At 36.7% G+C, this 23,533-nt stretch overlaps 1 protein-coding gene across 1 annotated transcript; it reads left to right on the forward strand.

Annotated features, from left to right (window-relative positions):
• Positions 1 to 97: 97 nt before the first annotated feature.
• LOC121376433 lies at positions 98 to 22,754 on the forward strand. The gene is made up of 6 exons (XM_041504300.1): positions 98 to 197; positions 8,485 to 8,551; positions 9,312 to 9,377; positions 14,565 to 14,617; positions 16,817 to 16,865; positions 19,365 to 22,754. Exons 1-6 carry the CDS (start codon positions 105 to 107, stop codon positions 21,917 to 21,919), a joined length of 2,883 nt encoding a protein of 960 aa, XP_041360234.1. The 5' UTR covers positions 98 to 104; the 3' UTR covers positions 21,920 to 22,754.
• Positions 22,755 to 23,533: the final 779 nt, after the last annotated feature.

Below are 23,533 nucleotides of genomic sequence, written 5' to 3' on the forward strand. Positions count from 1 at the left end.
TTTTTTTCCCCCAGAAGGGAAAACATATTTTGTGACTAGCATTTGAAATGTTATACGCGATAATTCCAAGGTGAAGAAAAGGAGGAAATCACTACTACCCACCGATGGCGGGCAAATTTGGAGTTTTGAGTTTTATTCAGTCAACAAAAGATAATGATCGAAGATTTAGAACTAATATTGATGCTATTATCGAAAGGGTATATTATTTAAGTTATTTTAATCTGCAGTAATTGTTCATTTAATTTGATAGAAAGAAATGTTCACAATTAGGCCTACATCAGATAGATCTGGCGGGTCTTACGTGTGTGGGAAGGGAGGGGGTTAAAATTAAGGTTGACGATGGGCACTTTTTTGCAGGGTTTTCACGCATCCTGAAAAATCATGGAAAGTGGGTTTTTTAAATTTCGATATGGAAAGTGCTTAAAACTGCTTGAAAAATTAATTCCTGAAATTGTTTTTTTTTTTTTTTTTTTTTTTTTTTATCATGCGTGAACCAATTTCATGAACATTTATGATTTAAAGGGACATATCCTGGCGTCATATGTTTTCGATACGATAAGCAAACAATTAAAATATAATAAAAACAATACTTCGTACATACAATACTACTTTACCTTTCTCAAGTCACATTAGTTTATTGTGAAAAACAGTGATAATTTCCCATGAACACCGAATTTTCCTCCAAAAACACTAGCTGCTAAGTCGTACAGGTGTTTCCGCTATATTTTCACAAACGTCATATGTTTTCGATAGTTTGTTTGGCTGTCTATTTTTGTCCTTTTTATGCAGTGAAGGGTCTATACTCCGTGCAATAATTTATATTAAAATCTTCTTATAAAAATAAAATCATATAATGTTTGTAACTTGTAAAAAATATTGAATAATCTTCAGACCAATAGACAGTGTTCACTTAAAACATATTTACATTATGTTTTCGTCATAGGCTAATGGCTAATCCTCTTGTTATACATATCAACGACACCTAAATTCAGACTGTCACCTTAAGTATTCTGACAGAGATACAGAACTATATATTTAAAAAAAATCTAATTCCACCAAACGCAGTTTGGGACGTCAATGGTACATGATACCATAGTTTCAACCCAAAATTAACACAAAGTTTACTTAATCTATAAACCTATAACACATTTGGATAAAGTTACAACTGGGTGAAACATGAGTCTGTGAGTTTGAAATGGTGAAATATCCTCCAAAAAGAGATTAAAACTGGACTCCATAGCTGTTACAGTGCTGTCCGGTGTATCAGTACACCTAAGCATTCAAGGACCATTTTCTATGTGAACACTGAAATACTTAATAAAATGTGTCTCTCACCAATGAAGCAGTGCATAATCTGAAATACACTACAAATTGTTTTATGTGTGAGGTAAATAAACATTTTAAAATGATGTATAAATATAGGCACCCCCTTGTATCCAAAACGATTTGCATGTCCGGTGATTCGGCGCAGTAGATGTGGATCGTTGACCCCGCTATTTGTAAACCGCCATGACCTCACTTTTAGCCCATAAACGCTACACTATTGTCTAATTATTTTAATACATTTTTGTTTTGTCTTGTTAAAAATATTACTATGAAAATGAACGATCACACATGACCCATCTCGTGATCAGTTTCAGAATCGTTTTCTCGAGTGGCACAGTACTGCAGATGCATACATGTTCATTATCATGCATGGCTAAGATGCCTACATGGATTTTATTTTTCTCAGGTAGATTGTGCACACACATGGATCTTATTTTGTTATTTTTTTATAACAATGTGACAATTGTGAACTGGAATGACTGTCAGTTAAGGTGTAAAATTTTTGTTTTGTTTGCATTTGTCTCTGTTTTCCATTTCAGTTTAAATAAAAATAACTGAACAAAAATAGTTACATTTATACTGTTTACTATAATTTTAAAAATGCGGGAAAGGTGTTTTTAGACTGGTTTTAACATTCTTAATATTAATAAGGATGACCTACTTCGCGTTTTTATACAAGAAAACAGGTGAAGGATTTATTTTGAAATTATGATATAATTATTGATAATTCTAATATATTTTTTTTAATTGCACCCTTAACAATAAATATGTTGATACTTGATTAACCATTGAAAAAGGAATTGAACTTTAATTCTTTAAAAACACTGACACCATGACAACTTCCTAAGCATACTTAAGCATAATACCAAGTGCACCGAATCACCAGACGTGCCGATACACCGGACACGGTTGTACTTATCAGACGTAAATGCGTTTTAAAAAATATGAGAAATGCATTTTGTGATATTAAAACACTAGGATGACCAAAAACACTTCGAATGTATGGAAATGGATAATCTAAACAATACAAGACAAGACAAGATATTTATTCAGTTATTAAGGCCATATGACCAAGATAACTAAGTATTTTAAAAACAAATTAATTGTGCACTACGCGTGTACAAATTACAATACATATATAATCAATTTAAACTGGCAGATTTCTTTTTAGAAACAAGGCTATTCCTTAAATACACTTTATATTTTGGGTAGAAATCAATAGATTAAATTTTTCTCTTGAAGGAGTTACTATAAAGTATTCTGATATGAAATATTTCCTGCTCAAAGCATAATATGGACATACTAAAAGAAAATGATATTCATCTTCCACTTTATTAAGATTACACTTTAAACAGATAGTTTCATTTATTTCTTTTACTGAATTATATCTGCTTTTCTGTACTTTTAATTTATGTGACAAACACCTAAATTTAGAAACAATTCTCAAGAGATTTTTGTATTGTGACAAATATAATATATACTTTTCTGTTTCTAAAAGAGATTTATAAGCAATCTAAACAATAAAATCTAAGTAAAGTATGATTTCAGTTATCAAAAACGGCTCTAATGGTAAAAAATATGCCTTTAGTGTTTAAAAACTAGGGTATATTCCTTTAAGCATTCAGTTCTAAGTCATATCAATAATTATAAACAGACACTTGTTATGATTATCCAAATAACTACCTTTTTATAAGTATTTCTACACTTAAATGAGTACCAAATGGACCACTAAGTAGCTAAATTTACCACACGTATGTCACAAGCTGTAAGTGTAACATGCATCAGCGATAAATATTTTTAACTAGGTAACCTGTTCGATGAGTGAAACATTTAGTAGTATAGCTTACAGCAAAACTTTCCAACACAAAACGTGTCAGTGTTTCATCAAAACATGCATGTTGTTCAATAAAACATGTACTTATAATAATTGATAAAAAATATTTTAAGGCAAATTACAAAATGGAGTCCTCAAGAACTAATGTTATTATTAACGAAGAACATTTTAGGAAAATAAATATAACAATTCTGATATCTTGTAATCATGTTATAAGTTGAACAAGTGAATGGTTGTGATGGTAAAATTGTTTGGTTAGAAAATATAAGCTTCATTTTGAGTTTTAATGAATATATAAACCAGGGCTTCTAGATTATGGTAGCCCCTCTTCCATGGCTAATGGTATTCACTGTTGGGCTAGTCAATAACTACTATTGCTATGCCTGATGGCTAGTGAAATTTGTTTGTCAAATGTTACAGTTAAGTCTGTTTTGTGAATATGAATATCCTGCCCTCCACCCCCACCCAAATGTTGGTGTTTTTAAGTTATATCTCTCTATTTATTTGACATCTATGCAGTTTTTAATATTATTTAATAAAATTGTATTAACTTAAAGTAAAGTAGGGCTAGTGAAGTTTTAAATCACTTATCCTATGGCTAATGGATTTTATAAAAATTCTAGAAGCCCTGTATAAACAGATATCCAGAAAGACATTTATATTAAAACATATAAGGACCATATATACTCTTCAAAAAAAGAAATGCAAAAGGGTACAAATGGGTTATAACTCCGATTTTATGTTTCCTACCGGTTCATGCTTTGTGAATATAAGGTCATTGCATGTCCCAAACACATTCCCACGGTTACATTCGATAAAATGCAGCTACTGTACAATAAAGTTCCAAAATGTGAATATTCGCAAAAACGCAGCCACGTGCAAACCATGTCACCACTGCACGTGCGTTGTCTGCACATGCAACATGAACACCGACAGTATAAAAGTGCAGGGTGTTCGCTTGCCTGGCCTCTGTATCTGGCCGACAGTTGACAATCCAGGACATGCCACGTCTCAGTGAACCGCAGAGAACAATGCCATCGGCCGACTAGACGCAGGCGAATCCAGAACGGCCGTTGCCAGGGCATTCCATGTGTCCCCAAGCACCATCTCCAGACTGTGGGACCGTTACCAGCAACATGGATCAACACGTGACCTCCCTAGATCCGGTCGACCACGGGTCACTACCCCCGGGCAGGACCGCTACATCCGGGTACGCCACCTTCAGGAACGATTGACTACTGCCACCTCCACAGCCGCAGCAATACCAGGTTTGCGCAGGATATCCGACCAGACCGTACGGAACCGCCTACGTGAGGTAGGAATTCGTGCCAGACGTCCAGTTCGAGGTGTCATCTTAACACCACAACACCGTCGACTCCGACTGCAGTGGTGCCAGATTCATCGACAATGGCCTCAACTGCGATGGAGACAGGTGTGGTTCAGTGACGAGTCCCGATTTCTGCTCCGACGTCATGATGGAAGAAGTCGCGTGTATAGGCGTCGTGGTGAACGTTATGCAGCAAACTGCGTGCAGGAAGTGGACAGATTCGGCGGGGGTAGTGTCATGGTGTGGGCAGCCATGTCACACACACTGCAGAAACTGACCTGGTCCACGTGCAGGGCAACCTGAATGCACAGGGCTACATTGACCAGATCCTCCGGCCACACATCGTTCCAGTTATGGACAACGCCAACGCAGTGTTGCAACATGACAACGCCAGGCCTCACACAGCACGTCTCACAATGGCTTTCCTACAGAACAACAACATTAATGTCCTTCCTTGGCCATCGATATCACCGGATTTGAACCCAATTGAGCATCTATGGGACGAGTTGGACCGACAGCGACAACCACAGCCCCAGACCCTGCCCGAGCTGGCAGCAGCCTTACAGGCCGAGTGGGCCACCATCCCCCGGGACGTCATCCGTACTCTGGTTGCTTCAATGGGCAGGCGGTGCCAGGCAGTTGTCAACACACGCGGAGGCCACACCCGGTATTGACTCCAGATGACCTTGACCTTGGTGGTGTGTCCTATCACTTACTCACAATGGACTAGAGTGAATTGTGAACAATGCTGCAACATTTGGTAATTTATTATACCATTCAATAATGAAATCAATTCTCCAAATGTTACGACAATGTGGTTTTGCGTTTCTTCTTTTGAAGAGTATATTTTTGGAAAGTATCTGTAAAGAGAGTTTTACCAGCAGACGCCGTGACAATCATATGACTTCAATAACCAGATAGCAGTACAAAATAGTTTTTAAAATTATGTTTTCTTTTAAATCACAGTCTTTAAAAATCATAGAAAAGGGTATTAAGAAATGTGTTGTTAATGAGCGGGTTAAGTTCAGTCTTGTTTTCTTTGCGTGTTTTAACTTTATTTTTACGAACATTTCTGTAATTATGACATGCATTTGTTTACTTTCCCCATGCAAAAGTCAACATCAGAAATATTCAAATGTATGTACTATAGCGCACAGACGTTGCAACCACTGAATCAGGTCCACACAATGATGATCGTCCGTTGCCTTATTTCAGAGAGGTTCCTGTTTTTCTGGTTGCGTCATTTGCGTGCAACAGTACCTACATTTGAATAGTTTTGACAAATAATTTCAGATAATCCCTTGAAGTTTCAGGTGGTCCACACAGTGAATAACAATCAAAATAGTTTTAAATATTTCTTTGCAATAATATTATAGCTTGTATTGCCTTATAAAAAAAATTGATAGCTGTTTTGTAAAGAAGTATTTTTAAACTATTTGTTTTATTTTGAACAATCTTTTATCCATTGTGATCCATTATCGATAAACTGACTGTACTGTGACCATTGACTGCCATTCGTAAAATCTTCAGGAATTTTTTTGGTGAGAGTCATTGCATAACTTAATTGTTAAAATGTAAAGGTCACCAAACTGATAATATATATATATATATATAATTGTGTGTGTGTATATATGTGTGTATATGTGTGTGTGTGTGTGTGTATATATATGTGTGTGTGTGTGTGTGTGTGTGTGTGTGTATATATATATATATATATATATATATATACACAGCAATAAAATTAACATTTGTTCATGTTTCACTGTCATTTATAATTATACTAACCATCCTTTTCGTTTTAGTCCTATCAACAAGTTCACCACTAATAATCTTCAAACAAATATTAATTTAATAACTGTCATTTTGAAGTTTTAACTGCTCATTGATAATTACTAACCATCCTCACTTATTAACTTTATGACTATCACTATATAACCACCACTGTCAAATAATTAATTATTAATCACTGTTCTTTTAATGTTTTCCCTGTCATTAAATTTAATTACTAACCTTCCTTACTTCATGTCTGACGTCAGGCTTAAAGGAATGCTTAAGCAAGGCTTTTGGACTGGTATGCATACTCAGCAATATATAACACACATTATTGCTTAATATCAACAAGTATAATCTTATAATTCATTAATAAAATGGTTAAATGTGATCCGATGGCTATTATATATAACGGGTGCAGCCATTTTGTACCTTCCCAGTGAATACACCCTCTGGCGAGCCAGTGGTTACATAATACTTAATGTGTCATGTAGGGAATTAGTCTTAGAACTGAAGAAACAAGCATAGCTGATTTTTGTGGATGTATCGCAATGTTCTGTAATAATATCCATCCTAGTAAGCCAGCAATAAGTATATATTATTTTTCAATACAAAATAAACCACCATTGTCAAAGTGTCAAAATAGCTGTATCATGTTTTGTCCATACATTAACCCACGGACTCGAATGATAATTGGAGTATTTTCTTAGTTAATTCATCTTTTCTTTCCGTGGCCTGTACCTGTAATTCCTGATTGGCAGGTGTGTATTTGGAAAGTCACCAAGTCACGGTAATTAATTACCATAGTCTAGACATTAAAAAATATGTGCCGGTATTATTTACATCACAGGGTATTGTGGGCTAAACTGCCATCCCTAAAATAGTAATGGACATTATCAGCCGTCCTGCTTTATTACTGTAAATAATTCAGTAAAATCCTTGATTAAGTAGACTTTCCCATCTAAAATCACACAACTGACCAACTACATAGTCCCAAAGAAACGAAAATTATCACTTGGATATTGTGAGTGGTCGTTTTTGGAATTTTTAAGAGATAAAAATACTGTAACTCCATTTCGTTCTATTGATGCAAATTGAAATATATTTAGTTAAATAGTTTATTATACTATCAAGTCATTTATGTTCTTTTACAAGTCAGGTTAATGAAAGCGAAGCACTTTGTCGTAAATTAGAGCGTTTGTTTACACTGTGCATAGAGGAGATGGAAGTAGCTGACGTCACCTCGCTCCAAGCTATGGTACCAGACACCTCAAAAACGAAACAAAATGGCAGCCCCAATTAGCAGGAATAATCATGTTTTTTTATTAACTCTAAAATTATGTGTTTTTCATTTGTTAAAGTGTCAGTATGTGTTGGTGGTCCGGGTATGCATCTTTCCATCACATACGGCTCATGTTTGAGTTTACTCTTCCTTTTAATGTATGAGACAAATTCGGCAAAGCATAATTTCCACCCCCTAACAACACGCGGACATTTTGAAAGTAAAACCGATAATTAAATACAACGGGGAGTTACTAGTAAGTAAATAAACATAGCAATATTGTTTTATTGTGAGATTGGTTACAATTAATTTGCCAGATTGCTACAAAAGCAACACACTGTGTCAACATTTCTATCGGAACACCTCGCCTAAATGTAACTTCAGTGACTGACACCTGTACCATTTTATGAAAACATACTACAATTGCCAATCGATTCATAATTATTATTGTTTGCTGAGAATGGACAACTTCGCAGTTCTTTCATTCCGACGTGATGTTGGTAAATTAAACTACCATTCTGTGAAAATGTGAGGAATCCAGTTATGTTCTGAATGCAAGATGATTGTATTTTGGCAGAAGACTGCATCGACTACAAAATGTGTAGACTGTGCATGTTCAGGTTAGACCGGATGCGTTATCAGTTCATACCAAAATAATTTTCATCTTGTACTGTACATGAATATGATACGATGGGGTCCAGTCAAATTATATGCAATACAATTGTTTTCTAAACAAGCCTCTGTTTCTGCTTTGAAATAAGTTAGCATGGTCAGGAGATCCACAAAACGTGCTAAATAAATTTTTACATTCGAGGTGGTCTGACGGACTACATGTTTGCAGCATCAGGTAGTCCTGTTAATTTTCAGGTAGTCTCAGATTACCAGACTACTGGTAAGATCGAACTCTGGCTTGGGAAAAAACTAGCTTCTTGTTTCTGTTTTCAGTATGGAAACCCAGACCCCAGTGATGACATTATTGATCTACAGTCATTTCAAATTCTAAGCAATAGAGGTATGTGTATTTTGTCATGTTTCAGTTATTTACATAAACAAATGTATACATCTGTATTTAATGCTAAAATTATTCATCATGACATTGATAATTATGAGTGTTTGATCTTATAAGCTTTCTGCATACAACTTTCCTTAAACTGATGGTTCGTCATATTATACATGGCTTCTAGATTATGGTAGCCCCACTTCCATGGCTAGTGATATTCGATGTTGGGCTAGTAAATAACTACTATTGGCATGCCCGACCCTTAGTGAAAGTTTTTGGTCAGATGTTGCAATTAAATATATTTTGTAAATATGAATATCTTGCCCCCCAACCCCTCAATGTTAGTGTTTTTAAGCTTTATCTCCCTGTTTAGGTGACATATTTGATTACTACTATTATTTAGTAAAATTGTATTAACTTAAAGAGAAGTAGGGCTAGTGAATTTTTAATTGTGGCTGGAAAATTTAAAAAATCACTGATCCCATGGATAGTGTATTATATAAAAATTCTAGAAACTGTATTATATGTAAACTGAACCTGTATGCATATTTCAATTTAACTCTAATAAACATGTATTCATCTTTTTCTTTGAGCAAAATTATTTGAATTATGACCAAATTGATTTTCAAATGTTTTTGGGGTGTTTTTGATATTTATCTTGATTTTCAGTTTTAAATTTGAAGTGAATTGACAACACCAGGCATTTGGTAATAAATACGGGTTTGGTTTTTTTCTTTTCGTCATTAATCACATTTGTGTATTTGCATTACAGGTTCATTGGAAAATCATAAAACATGTTGCTTTGGATTATCAAAGTTAGCCACCACACAACGAAGAGGTGAGCCCATCATTAGCTATTCTGTACCTGTTTTAGAAAATACAGGTTTAATACACAACATAAACATTCCACCAAAAATTATTGTAACGGGGCGGCTCATGTCCACATTTGCTCACGCTTTAAATTTGGTAGCAGGCGCCACGAACAATTGTGTTTCTGAGCCCCGCCAGTGATAATTTGAAATAACGTAACTGAGCAGGAAGCGTTCTCTTCAGGGTCTTAGAAGAGTTACGGTCCAGTTAAAATCCAAATATAACAAGATACTAGATAACACTAGAAATTCAAATTAAAACACAACACAGAAGTTGGAGAATAAACATATATGTCACAAAACACAAATAAAGCAAATGGTTGACATGGAATTGATCGATCACGTTATTTTTGCGACGCGTGTTATTGTCCAGTTATTGTGTCTGGTAGTATACACTGCTCATTTACAGTGTATTGGAACTGCACTGGCCATGTGCAAATCCACTCAGATTTCGTCTGGGGTGGGGCGTCGGTCTGGTACACTGGAAACGTTATCGAACCACAGGAGGTCCAAGGTCTAATATCCTAGTGAAGCTAACAAGGAGAGAAGGCAGCATCTTGTTGGTGCCCGTAGTCAAGCCGTTGTCCCTGTGGATCCACTCCGAGAATATAAGAGGTCTTGAGTCTCTGGTGGGAATTAAACATCAACAGTTGTACCGGTCTGGGTCAAACATCCAACAACAGAGTGGTGACGGTCTTCAACAACTGGAGTACATCAAAGTCACCGCTGAGGAGTGACAGCGATACTTCGAGTTCCCTGGATGCCTTATGGATGCGTCGCCGCGCCTTACACCTGCATCTACCTCCAGTTCCTGTCCCGCTCCTCCGTCACAGCTCACCACGAGCTGTAGCGAGAATTCAGAGAAACCTCAACCTGTAATCTCTCATCCAAAACACTAGAATACACTTAAGTTCACAATCCTAGAATGCACTAATTCCACAATTCTGGAATACACTAGCACGATTATAGAATACACTATGTTCACAATCATAGAATACCAATGGCGATGAGGTAGTCGTTGCTGCTGATGACTGACACTGAGACATTACAAAGTACAAGAAAGTAAGGGGTTCCCAGATGCTAACATATTTCAAAACAATATCACAAATACACGCTGAACATCTACTATGCTATGCGTCTTAAGCTGCGTTATTCTGCGTCCCATGCGTTAACAAAGCGATCAATGCTGCGTTCCTTGCATTGACACCGCGCTCCGTGCGTTGTTCTGCGTTCCTTGCGTTAACACTGCGTTGTGCTGTGTTTCTTGCGTTAACACTGTGTTCTGTGCGTTGTGCTGCGTTTCTTGCATTAACACTGTGTTCCGTGCGTTGTGCTGCGTTCCTTGCGTTGTGCTGCGTTTCTTGCGTTAACACTGTATTCCGTGCGTTAACACTGCGTCCCTTGCGTTAACCCTGCATTCCTTGCATTGTTCTGCGTCCCTTGCATTAACACTGCATTCCTTGCATTGTTCTGCGTCCCTTGCATTAACACTGCATTCCTTGCATTGTTCTGCGTCCCTTGCATTAACACTGCATTCCTTGCATTGTTCTGCGTCCCTAGCATTAACACTGCATTCCTTGCATTAACACTGCATTCCTTGCATTGTTCTGCGTCCCTTGTATTAACACTGCATTCCTTGCATTGTTCTGCGTCCCTTGCGTTAGCACTGCGTCCCTTGCATTCTGGTCTCCACTTTGCTGTTGTTGGTTCCAGTCTTCGGAGCTGGGTAAAAACCTCAAGCCCCCGTTACAGCGTTACGTTTCATCTTATATACCCCCAACTCGGCTAACATTACGTCATTATTTTCCGAGTTCCTCCGATTACACAATCGGCAGGCTACGTCAAAATGCAAAACCCGGAAATGGTTAAAAAAAAAATTTAGAAGAGGGTGGGGAGCTAAACTGTGGCTGTTGAAATTATGAGTGGTTAAGACATGCTTCTCCAGAAAAGTGTTGAAAAAAAGAGAGAACATTTTCTTGATCAAGGGGAGGATTCAATTGCCATAACCCACCCCCTGCACAAGCTCCTGTCTTTGTACTTATGTAAAATCTGTTTATAATTTTTAAAATCAATTTATCGATGTACAACTGTCGCAAACTACATAAAATTGTGTACAGCTATAGTATTTGTATTAGGGGTTTCTGTTTGGGAGTACCTGTGGTCATTACATAAAGCAGATCGTGGGAAGAACACAAAAACTGATTTAAGAATTATGTGTAGTTTTAACTAAATAAGTTGTGCTGTTTGTAATTATAAGAATTGTCCCTCATTTTTTGCAAATTTATCGATGTATAAATTTACTAAAAAATTCTTATATAATTAATCCATGTGCTTTCTGAAAGGAACGTTATCAAAAGTGTATGTAATACAATTCTTCGTTGTAATATAGTTCTGTGTTGTGTACAACCAGTGTGATCTATTAAATAATTTTTAAAAAGACGCATTTCATTGTGCGCACAATAATATCAGAATGCATTATTTTTATAATAGACTATGTGTTTGTAAGTTTGGTCAATGTTAGTTTATTATCAATGTATAATGTTAATGTTTAAAATGAACCAATTATATCATTTCATTCAAGTTTTGGGTTTGGTATGAACCTGTCGCACAACATGCCAATAGCCGGCTTTAATTTAATTTTTACCTGTTAATTATTTTCTTAATGTCATCACTGCTGTGCCTATCAACATGTACATAATGTTATTTAATATACAACAGTTTGGTCATACTGTTACACACCTGAATGATTTACATAATATTATTTAATAAACATCAGTTTGGTCATACTGTAACACACACGAATGATGTACATAATATTATTTCATAAACATCAGTTTGGTCATACTGTAATACACATGAATGCATGTTGGTTAATGCATCATTGCATGAATGAATATTTATATTGAAAAAAGAATAATCATGTCCAAAACTTTATTTTATTTGTTTACAACAAATAAATCTGACACAGAATTAAAAAATATTTTAAAATTCACATTAAAATTAATATGTTTTATTCTTGGCAAGACCGGCCTCGTTGGCATCGTGGTTAGGCCATCGGTCTACAGGCTGGTAGGTAATGGGTTCAGATCCCAGTCGAGGCATGGGATTTTTAATCCAGATACCGACTCCAAACCCTGAGTGAGTGCTCCGCAAGGCTCAATGGGTAGGTGTAAACCACTTGCACCGACTAGTGATCCATAACTGGTTCAACAAAGGCCATGGTTTGTGCTATCCTGCCTGTGGGAAGTGCAAATAAAAGATCCCTTGCTGCCTGTCGTAAAAGAGTAGCCTATGTGGTGACAGCGGGTTTCCTCTAAAAACAGTGTCAGAATGACCATATGTTTGACGTCCAATAGCCGATGATAAGATAAAAAATCAATGTGCTCCAGTGGCGTCGTTAAATAAAACAAACTTCTTTCTTCTTTATTCTTGGCAAAAAATTTCATAAAGTATTAATCTCAACTATTTATTTTAGTGTGACTTGTATTGAAACTTTGAACAGTTCGTGTGAGGCTCTTGTTTAAATTGTCTTTTAGTGGAAGCAATAACGCAAGATTCAGAATACAATGTAACATGCAAGATAAAAACTCAGTACCAGACTTATTTGAGAGTTGAGTGGTGATTATAAAAAATAATATTACTTTAAAAGGCCTTACGATAATAATATATGGGTAGCATTCAGGGTTGGGGTTTTTTTTTGGGGGGGGGGGGGTTTAATTCATTAACTGTTTGGTGTTTCTGTCAGTGGTGCAATGATTAGACATTACACAAATAGAAATGCTTTGCATACACCTGATTTTTTTTTTTTAAGGTTTATGGCAGACAATACTTGCACTATTGTGGCTTTGTACATAATAAACATGAAACATATTCAATGGTAATTTTTATTTTTTATGCTATATTTAACAAATGGTAATTTGTTTTTTCTTTTATCATGTTAAACTTTAATATTTTGTCTGCAGTTAGAAAAATAAATGCATACTAATGTGTAAATGATGTCTGCTAGTTATGAAATTATGTTGACAGGGGTAATGGCAAATACTTTTTTTTTTTTTTTTTAAATGTGGCAATGCATAATAATAGAGCAGGGCAAGATCAAGCAAAATGCTACATTTGAGAAAATAAATTATTTGTTTACAAAACTGTTTATAATTCCTAGACACACTTAACCATTCAAAAGTTATGCCCATTTTAGCTAATCACATTTTAGACTTCAACAAGAATAACTTTTTCTCAAATATTTCTACCTTTTTTAGATAGTACTAGACAGTAAAATATTATCTAGAAGAAATATTAAACAACTTTAGGTTGTAAAACATTCTTTACTTGACATATTTAGCTCAATGTTTTCACTTTTAAATATTATAAGTAATTAGTAGTAATTAATTAAAATATACTTGTGGTGTCCCTCGGATCCATTACTGAAAAACATGATTTTTTTTTTTTTATTGATTTTTTTATTATGTTAAAGCAAATTTTAAAGTTTTTTTAATCCGTATGATCAATTAATTGCTTGGAAGTATTAATAAGTTATAATTTAACTTTAAACTTCAATACAAGCAATTGGCAAATTATTTATGTACAAGTTTGGATATACTGTGTTCAAGATCCAAAATAATATAACAATGAACCATGAATTTATTTTTATTAAAAATATAATTACTGAGTGATATATTTCAGATTTATATTGTTGATTTCAGTTATACTAGTTCCAGTATTGGATAGTACCTAGCATGTGCAGCAATTATGAAACACAAATGGGATTAATTTTATGACCTACATTTTTTGTTCCTCAGTTCCCAAATTTAAAAGCCCATTTATGCATTAATTAAATATTTCAATGCAACAGTGTAAAGGAACCCATCAGCTACAATACCAATCCAGACAAGAATTTAAATCAATAACTGTATAAACAATTTTATGGATAAAAGTTGCTAAAATGTCCCTCCGTTTATGAGTGTTTTCAGAACACCGATAAATGTTCAATGCAAAATGTGTTTTGAAATGTTTTTGTTTGCAGATTATTAATGCATCTAACTGTTTGAAAAAAATATTGTAATTTAAAAAATATATAATTTGTGAATGTGAAACTGGCTTCTTTGCATATTGTATGACTGTTTTTGACTTGATGTATTATTTATATATTCTGTTTTCAGAACAGTATCAAACGAGGAACAGCAATAACTGTGATGGAAAAACTCCAGAATCTGTTAGTAACTCGATTGTGTATTTTAATTATAGTTTTATCAGCTATATGTTCAGTTCAGCTGTGTATTTAAACTATCTGCCAAATAGTTGGCTTTGTTTTTTAAAGGTTAACTTTATCATAAAGTAAAATTAAACAGCACAATATTTTAATTAACCAGAAGTCGGTTCTGGGGTTGGGTTTTTGAATTCGGTTATGTGAATTATATTTACATAAACCAATGGGTTACCTAATTTGTTACATTGAACTTACTTTGTAAAAATATAATTTTTACCTCATACATAAAGTTTAAACAAACACTATTATAAAAGAAAAAAAGGTATTAAACAGTTTCGTAAAGTAAAGTGAACAATATTGCCAACGGGGTAAATGTCAGACATTGTAGTACTGATACAAAATAGATACATTTCCAGGAAAACAGATACATGTAACATTCACTGGTGTATCATTGAGACTAAATATACTCTTCAAAAGAAGAAACGCAAAACCACATTGTCGTAACATTTGGAGAATTGATTTAATTATTGAATGGTGAGTGCGATAATTACCAAATGTTGCAGGATTGTTCACAATTCACTCTAGTCCATTGTGAGTAAGTGATAGGACACACCACCAAGGTCAAGGTCATCTGGAGTCAATACCGGGTGTGGCCTCCGCGTGTGTTGACAACTGCCTGGCACCGCCTGCCCATTGAAGCAACCAGAGTACGGATGACGTCCCGGGGGATGGTGGCCCACTCGGCCTGCAAGGCTGCTGCCAGCTCGGGCAGGGTCTGGGGCTGTGGTTGTCGCTGTCGGAGGCGGCGGTCCAACTCGTCCCATAGATGCTCAATTGGGTTCAAATCCGGTGATATCGATGGCCAAGGAAGGACAATGTTGTTGTTCTGTAGGAAAGCCGTTGTGAGACGTGCTGTGTGAGGCCTGGCGTTGTCATGTTGGAACACTGCGTTGGCGTTGGCCATAACTGGAACGATGTGTGGCCGGAGGATCTGGTCAATGTAGCCCTGTGCATTCAGGTTGCCCTGCACGTGGACCAGGTCAGTTCTGCCAGTGTGTGAGATGGCTGCCCACACCATGACACTACCTCCGCCGAATCTGTCCACTTCCTGCACGCAGTTTGCCGCATAACGTTCACCACGACGCCTATACACGCGACATCTTCCATCATGACGTCAGAGCAGAAATCGGGACTTGTCACTGAACCACACCTGTCTCCATCGCAGTTGAGGCCATTGTCGATGAATCTGGCACCACTGCAGTCGGAGTCGACGGTGTTGTGGTGTTAAGATGACACCTCGAACTGGACGTCTGGCACGAATTCCTACCTCACGTAGGCGGTTCCGTACGGTCTGGTCGGATATCCTGCGCAAACCTGGTATTGCTGCGGCTGTGGAGGTGGCAGTAGTCAATCGTTCCCGAAGGTGGCGTACCCGGATGTAGCGGTCCTGCCCGGGGGTAGTGAACCGTGGTCGACCGGATCTAGGGAGGTCACGTGTTGATCCATGTTGCTGGTAACGGTCCCACAGTCTGGAGATGGTGCTTGGGGACACATGGAATGCCCTGGCAATGGCAGTTCTGGATTCGCCTGCGTCTAGTCGGCCGATGGCATTGTTTCTCTGCGGTTCACTGAGACATGGCATGTCCTGGATTGTCAACTGTCGGCCAGATACAGAGGCCAGGCAAGCGAACACCCTGCACTTTTATACTGTCGGTGTTCATGTTGCACGTGCAGACAACGCACGTGCAGTGGTGACATGGTTTGCACGTGGCTGCGTTTTTGCGAATATTCACATTTTGGAACTTTATTGTACAGTAGCTGTGTTTTATCGAATGTAACCGTGGGAATGTGTTTGGGACATGCAATGACCTTATATTCACAAAGCATGAACCGGTAGGAAACATAAAATCGGAGTTATAACCCATCTGTACCCTTTTGCGTTTCTTTTTTTGAAGAGTATATATATGTGGTCACAAGATATCAGTATTGCATTATTACGATGTCTATTAGTATGCTAAGCATCAAATGTTTAACATCAGTCTCAAACATTTGTTAGAATATTACGTCTGCATACATTTCTGACATGTATCTTCTATGCAATCAATCGTGGGTTTCCACTGTTTTCTAAAATAGACATTTTACAACAGAAAAGGGTGAAGTTTTCTTACAAGTTTATGCTGTATGCAGTTATTTGTTTCTTTTCAGATATGTGAATCATTTCTGGATGATGAACTTGATGCATCTGTTGCTGAAGGTTAGTAATATAAAGCCTTGATATTTTGTGTATTCCTGGTTTGTTGTCCCACCATCACAATGTGGATAACACAGTTTTGGTTCTGTCAAATGGGAGGACAGGATTTAGCTCAGTCAGTTGAGCCCTCGCCTGAAGTGTTTGCTTCGCAGGATAGAACCACCTCCAGAGATTCTAGAATACAATGGCTTGGTGCCCAAGGCCAGTGGTTTTTAGATTAGGGCCACTAAAAATTACTTTGTGCGATCCCTACCGGCCTCGGTGGCGTCGTGGTTAGGCCATCAGTCTACAGGCTGGTAGGTACTGGGTTTGGATCCCAGTCGAGGCATGGGAGTTTTAATCCAGATACCGACTCCAAACCCTGAGTGAGTGCTCCGCAAGGCTCAATGGGTAGGTGTAAACCACTTGCACCGACCAGTGATCCATAACTGGTTCAACAAAGGCCATGGTTTGTGCTATCCTGCCTGTGGGAAGCACAAATAAAAGATCCCTTGCTGCTAATCGGAAAGAGTAGCCCATGTAGTGGCGACAGCGGGTTTCATCTCAAAATCTGTGTGGTCCTTAATCATATGTCTGACGCCATATAACCGTAAATCAAATGTGTTGAGTGCATCGTTAAATAAAACATTTCATTCTTTCTTTCTTGTGTGATCCCAATGGCAAGTGGTAAAAAAAATTAATTTTTTAAAATCCCAAATCTACAATGCTATGATCTTATGAAAACAAAAGAAACGTCTTCAAGTCACTTCAGTCCAATTTTCTGTCATAATATTTCACTAACAAATATTTGGCCACCAGTAATCATTGACCCATCCATGACATTAATATACTTACCGGTACCTATCGATGTAATTTTGTTCAAGTTATAAAGTATAAACATTTGATAACCCAAAAGGTTTTGTCACCATTTTCTTCTCTATACACTGGAACCCAAAGATTTGTTACTCTATTACAGTGCAAGCATAATGTTGCAAAACGGTAACCCGTCTTTTATTAGTTTTAAGGTTGCATGTCACCATTTACGTTTGCAAAACTTTAAATGAGTAAGTTATCAGTTTACTTTATAGAATATCGCATAAATTGCAAAAAAATTAATAAATAAAACTTAAACATAATTAAGTACACAATATCATGAAATAAATAAATTAAACAAAGTATCTACATTGAAAAATTACTAATTTGGTGGTGGTGGTGGGGGTGTAAGCCGTAAACAGTACAATTTATGCTAATGAAGGTTCTTGTGTCTTTTTTCTTTTTCTTCCTTTTTATGGGGGGGGGGGGGTGGGAGGAGTTCCCATTCATAAGTAAATAAATGTATACTCATTTATATGTGACAAGATATTCATTTGTTTTTAATGTTGTTAATTGTTGTAACAGGTTACATGGATTATTTTTTACAACAGGTAGTTTTAGTGGAAACAATTACTTTAAAATTTTAACAGGTAACTTTATTCTAAACTGATGAAAATTGTTTTTGTAAACCAACCATAAAGTATGCCTAATGAGCCTATTTGTTGTGTAAATTGATTAAACAGGATCTCTGTATGCAAAATGTACATTAAAAAGTTACATACTATGGAGGCTTCCATCCCTCTTGAAGCATATTCCATAAAAAAGTAAAGTGACAGATGGTGGAAAACTGCATGCTTTTAGTCCTAGAAGATCTTGGCAAAGTCGAGACAGGTGACATGTTTATCATCTAGTATGTGGAATTTGTGTCATTGTAATTGGGTTTTTTCTCATGATTTCTATCTGGACAAAGTGTGGGGTAAATCTTTTGGTACACTCGTGTCACATTAGTCTGCACATGTTAATGACGTTACATTACGTCTTGAAACACGTGTTGGTGTATGTTTGTAAACAAACAAACAACATTAATTTAATTGTTAAAACAACACATCTTGATTAGGTGCCACCAATGTAATTAAAGGTTTGAGAATTTATCATAGTTGTTAACAATGTGGTTCAGACTTTAAAGGAGGGGAGGTTGGAAAAAAAACAGTCCTGCAAAGATAAATCCAGTTTTTTTTTATTTAATCTAGGTAAAAGTTATGGAAATTTTTGTCCTTCCTGTAAATAAAATGAATAAAAACAATTGTTTTATCTTTTGTCTTTAGTTTTAAGGATTACAAAATTTTATTATTTTCATATTTTTGACATGGGCGGCCATGAAGCATAGTGTTTTTGTTTTCTGTTTTAGAACAAAATGGCCCCAGACCCTTTTGTGAATGGTGTAGATTTCAGTGACAAAAGAATTATTTAAAAATACCTGGCAAGTGTGTTGACCTGTAGTTAACAAAAGTACACAAACTGGTTTGAAATGAGCTGGGGGTGGTGGGTGGGTGGAAAAGTTATAGAAAGTCTGGCAGTCTAAGTTATACAAAATCTCTCCTTGGCTTCACACAGACAGAACAGATAGTTTATATTGATTTGAACTTTGACATGGACCTTTACATGCACATGGCTTCTCTTTTTAATCCCTGTTTCACTTTTAATTTGCAGAAAACTGCACCAAGATATTCAGCTTCATTTGTGTGGAAGAAAATGATCCAAGTGATGCTGAAACATTGAGCTCTTGTAGCACACAGAGCGATATATCCTGGGAAGATTTAAACAATGGTCTGTCACAGACATCCGATGAACTAGAAGATGGGCAGAACCTGCAGGAAAGTGACGGTGATGTAGTTGTCAGCAAGTCATGGTACTCATTAAGGAAATCAACCAGTATATCATCAAGCAATAGTGTGGCTAGTGTATCTGGTATAAAAACATTATCTACTATTAACAAGCCAGATTGTCTACCCATGGAAAAGACTATTGCTTCTAAAACAAATAAAGTTGTAATACGCAAGAAACTTAAACTAAAAAAGTCGGAAAGCTTTGATCAGTCTCCCGGTTTGAAGAAATTAGGTAGTGATTCTCTTCTTCTGAATGGTGAATATTGCACATCATCTGTTAAGGACTCAGTTGAGTATGAAGGTAGCTCAGAAGATTCGGCCTTTGAGCCATGTCATGAAGACTCTCCACATTTGTCCTATAAGGCTGACATTGTTCGTGCATGGGTCCACGATCAATTGGAGAATCACCAGAACACTGAACTCTGTGATACTGGTTTGTATAGCAGTCATTTCACTCTGGGTGGGGTGGCCAGTGCCAGGATAAAGAAAGAAGTACCAGATGAAAGTGAAGACAACGGAGCTGTGAGAATGAGTGTGACTAGTAAATTAAACAGTTCCACAGACTCGGGGGCCACCTACATCATTCCTGTTAACGAGCCTATGGACTGCAACAACAACAACAGTAATTTGTCGGACAGATTTCCAAATATTTGTGAGAAAAACAAGGTAGTGATGCATTCTGAACCTGTTTGTTCTCCCCAGAAACACAGCATGATTTCAGATGATGTGACAGTATGTGTTAAGAAATACTTGCCATGTTCAGCTTCACGGCGCATACTAAGAGCAAGAAAACGATTTAAATGTAAGCCACCACTAGTGTCAATGACTGAACAGCAGTTACAAGAATTCTTCGACTCTCCATGTCCAGATTTCACATTGTTCTATCCCACTTTAGCTTGTGACACGAGTAAAGATTCGGTATCAGAGGTTAACAGCATTACTGGATATAAAATTCTGTCAGAAGGTGAAATAAAGTGTGAAAAATTTGAAGGAAATGTCTTGAATGCTTCAGACACTGACTCCAACAGAGAAGTAATGACAGCTTTAGAAACAAGACCAGCCCCCACTAACTATGTTAGCAGTCAACCGCCTCGAAGAGAAACTTCACTTAAACCAACTAAATTAGAATTCTCAACCATTTCTGCAAAAAACAAATTGAGACCAACATCTAGCACTGCACTAAGTGCATATGGAAATGGTGACGAGCATGACACAACATTGAAGCAGATTCCTGCAGATGCAACGTTTTTAGTGAATGCATCTGAAGTTACACCTTTGAAAAGACTTGAAAACATGTTGGAGAAAAAAAAGATACACGGGAGTGTGAAGCAGATGCTAAACCAGATGAAACAATATGTTCCTTTAGTCATGTCAAATCAGCCATGTAACAGGATCCTGTCTGTAAATGCCCAAGACTCTGACCAAGATGATTCTTCCGTCATTAACAATTTGACAGTAGTTTCTGACAATGAACAGTCATGCAATGACATGGTTAGCACAGGTTCAGGACAAAGTTGGTCTACTATTAAAGACAAAAAAAGGATATATAAGCAGTGTGAGAGAACCTCTGTGAACATGTCCCAGAAACCACTAGAGATGTCCCCAGTCAGTCGTCTGTCATCTCTGAGACTATCAAGTCCCATTCCATCCACAAAAATGAGAGTTGTATCCAGTACAAGAAAAAATAAAGGTACTTACAAACATCTCCATGATGAAAGCAAGTCAGATGGAGTCTTGTTGACTCCTGAAAACTCCAGCAGAATAAGGATTTCCAGTGTATTTCCAAGTTGTCCCAAATATACAACTGCAGCAGACGTTTCACCCAGTTCGCAGAAAACAAGGAAAGTAAACAACTCACAGCTAGAAAATGCTACAGCAAACCCTCACAAAGAGCAAATGTATTCAGATAGGTCTCCCAACTGTCAACAAACACCAGCAAGCAACTTCAGTTACAAAATGCCGAAATCTAATGGAGCTGTTGTCAGTTCAAATTCTAAATGTTCAAAGGCAATAGGTAGCTCAGAATATAGATTGCTCAATTCCCCCAAAGATACAGATCTACCATCAAGATGCTCAGAACATTGGCATCAGATGAATAGAATCACAAAAGACAATGTAAATGGTCTCTTGAACTTTCCTTCTAATTTTGAGCATTCTATAGTACATGCAAATTTAATCAAACGGGGACTGATGCAAAAGAATGTTCATATAAAACGACTACAGAAACAAACAAGTACTCCATTAAAAAGACATATAGCTTCAGTTAAACGGACTCGGTTTTGTTTGAATGATACTTTATCCACCATAGCAGCCAATGTGGATGTAGCTGTGATTGAACCATATGACGATGGAGATCAAATTATCACACTAAGTCCATAAAACAAGTCGTCTTACATTTTGTTGGAGATTAGTTTTAGATGTTAGATTTTGTTGAAATCTGTACAGTGTAGGACCTTTATTGGGTGGGCGTTAGATTAAATTAAAATGCGTGTGTGTGTGTGTGTGTGTTTACATGTACATACTAGAATCTCGGGTCGAACTCAGAAGGTTTGAATATACTGCAACGCCCGAACCAAAAACAAAGTCCCATGTTTTTTGTTCAGTAAACACTTATATTAAGTGCTGACAGGTCGAACATGTCCTTGGTTGACTATAAGCCTTCTCTCGAACTAAATTATTGGTCCCGTCGGTGTTATTACGATATTTCCCTCAAACTGGTGATCCATAAAATATCAACTGGGAAACCACCGAACAGGACTAACAATTGCTGAGCTTGTGCAGTTGGTTATTACTACCTCAGGATTAATTATTTAGAAAGAATGAACTATCTATTGATGAATTCGGGAATCGCAACAGTAGACATGCGATCCTTTCTTTACCACACTTGCCAAGTTGTTTGTTAAGTGGATATTGGTAATGATATTTCAAGTACAGCTAGTGTTAGTTTAACTGTTAGATGAATTGTGATACCAATTGAATAGTTGGTGCACACACGGGTCTCGGCATAAAGCTTTACTTTTAACACACTGAAACGATGGGCGACTTGATGAACCGTAATCACTTCAGCAACCATATACTTAATTACTACCGACAAGGGTTTCTGTATCACATAATAGGCCTAATTTCAAATATATTTACATTTCTGGAAAGTGGATAATGTTGTGCTTTTCTGACATGTTCAAATTAATTATCAATAAATTCATGTAAATACAGATTAAGAATTTGTCAGTTGTTTATTTTATTGCATTGCATTTACAAGTATTACGTGATTTGTATCTTAATTCAACTTTCTAACTGATGTTACGGAAATACCTGTTGTCGAGCACCAACAGGGTTCAAGCCAACAGGATTCAACTGTATGCGCATATATATATGTGAATATGAATTGGAAGGAATGTAGTCCAGAGCAGAACAGTTCTTCGTTTAATTTAGCAGCTGTTAAACGATTACATAACAAAACGGACTCTTGTTTCCATGTAACATTTTGTACAGTGACAATACTCACCCCTCAAAGTTACATGATTGTCTCTGCTCAACAACACACCCCACTTCTTTTCTTGTCATTCAGTTAATTTTAGGGGCCGTCCATAATTTTCTCAGCATACAAACAGTACGCAGTGGGGAGGGGGTTAAAGGGCCAGCGTACACTTTTTTTTGAAAATGAAAAATGTCTATCAACATTTTTCATTTGGGGATGTACACGTTTAGGAGGGGGGAGGGAGGTCAAAAGTGTACTCTTTGTACACTTGTGAAAATGTTGAAAATTATTGATGGCTCCATACCAACATTATAATATTAGATTTTCGTTTTAAAAACAAAACATAAACCACACTTCATGACATCATTTTGTAGCATATCCCATATCCACTCCACTCCTAATTAGCCAAGATTGTAGCCAGGCACCCAAAATAAAGACAAAGAAAACATCTTTGCTGTCAAAACACTGGCGAGCGACTCCTTCACAAATGAAAAAAAAAACTTTCTTAGACGCCA

Source organism: Gigantopelta aegis, chromosome 6, assembly GCF_016097555.1.
Source record: "Gigantopelta aegis isolate Gae_Host chromosome 6, Gae_host_genome, whole genome shotgun sequence".
NCBI lineage: Eukaryota > Metazoa > Mollusca > Gastropoda > Neomphalida > Peltospiridae > Gigantopelta > Gigantopelta aegis.

Bases quoted from the DNA above. Each gene is read 5' to 3' on its own strand.
- LOC121376433 (XM_041504300.1), top strand. From the start codon at position 105: ATGGCGGGCAAATTTGGAGTTTTGAGTTTTATTCAGTCAACAAAAGAT. The intron at 9,378-14,564 runs GTGAGCCCATCA...TTCTGTTTTCAG, and splicing joins AGCCACCACACAACGAAGAG to AACAGTATCAAACGAGGAAC. The intron at 14,618-16,816 runs GTTAGTAACTCG...GTTTCTTTTCAG, and splicing joins ATGGAAAAACTCCAGAATCT to ATATGTGAATCATTTCTGGA.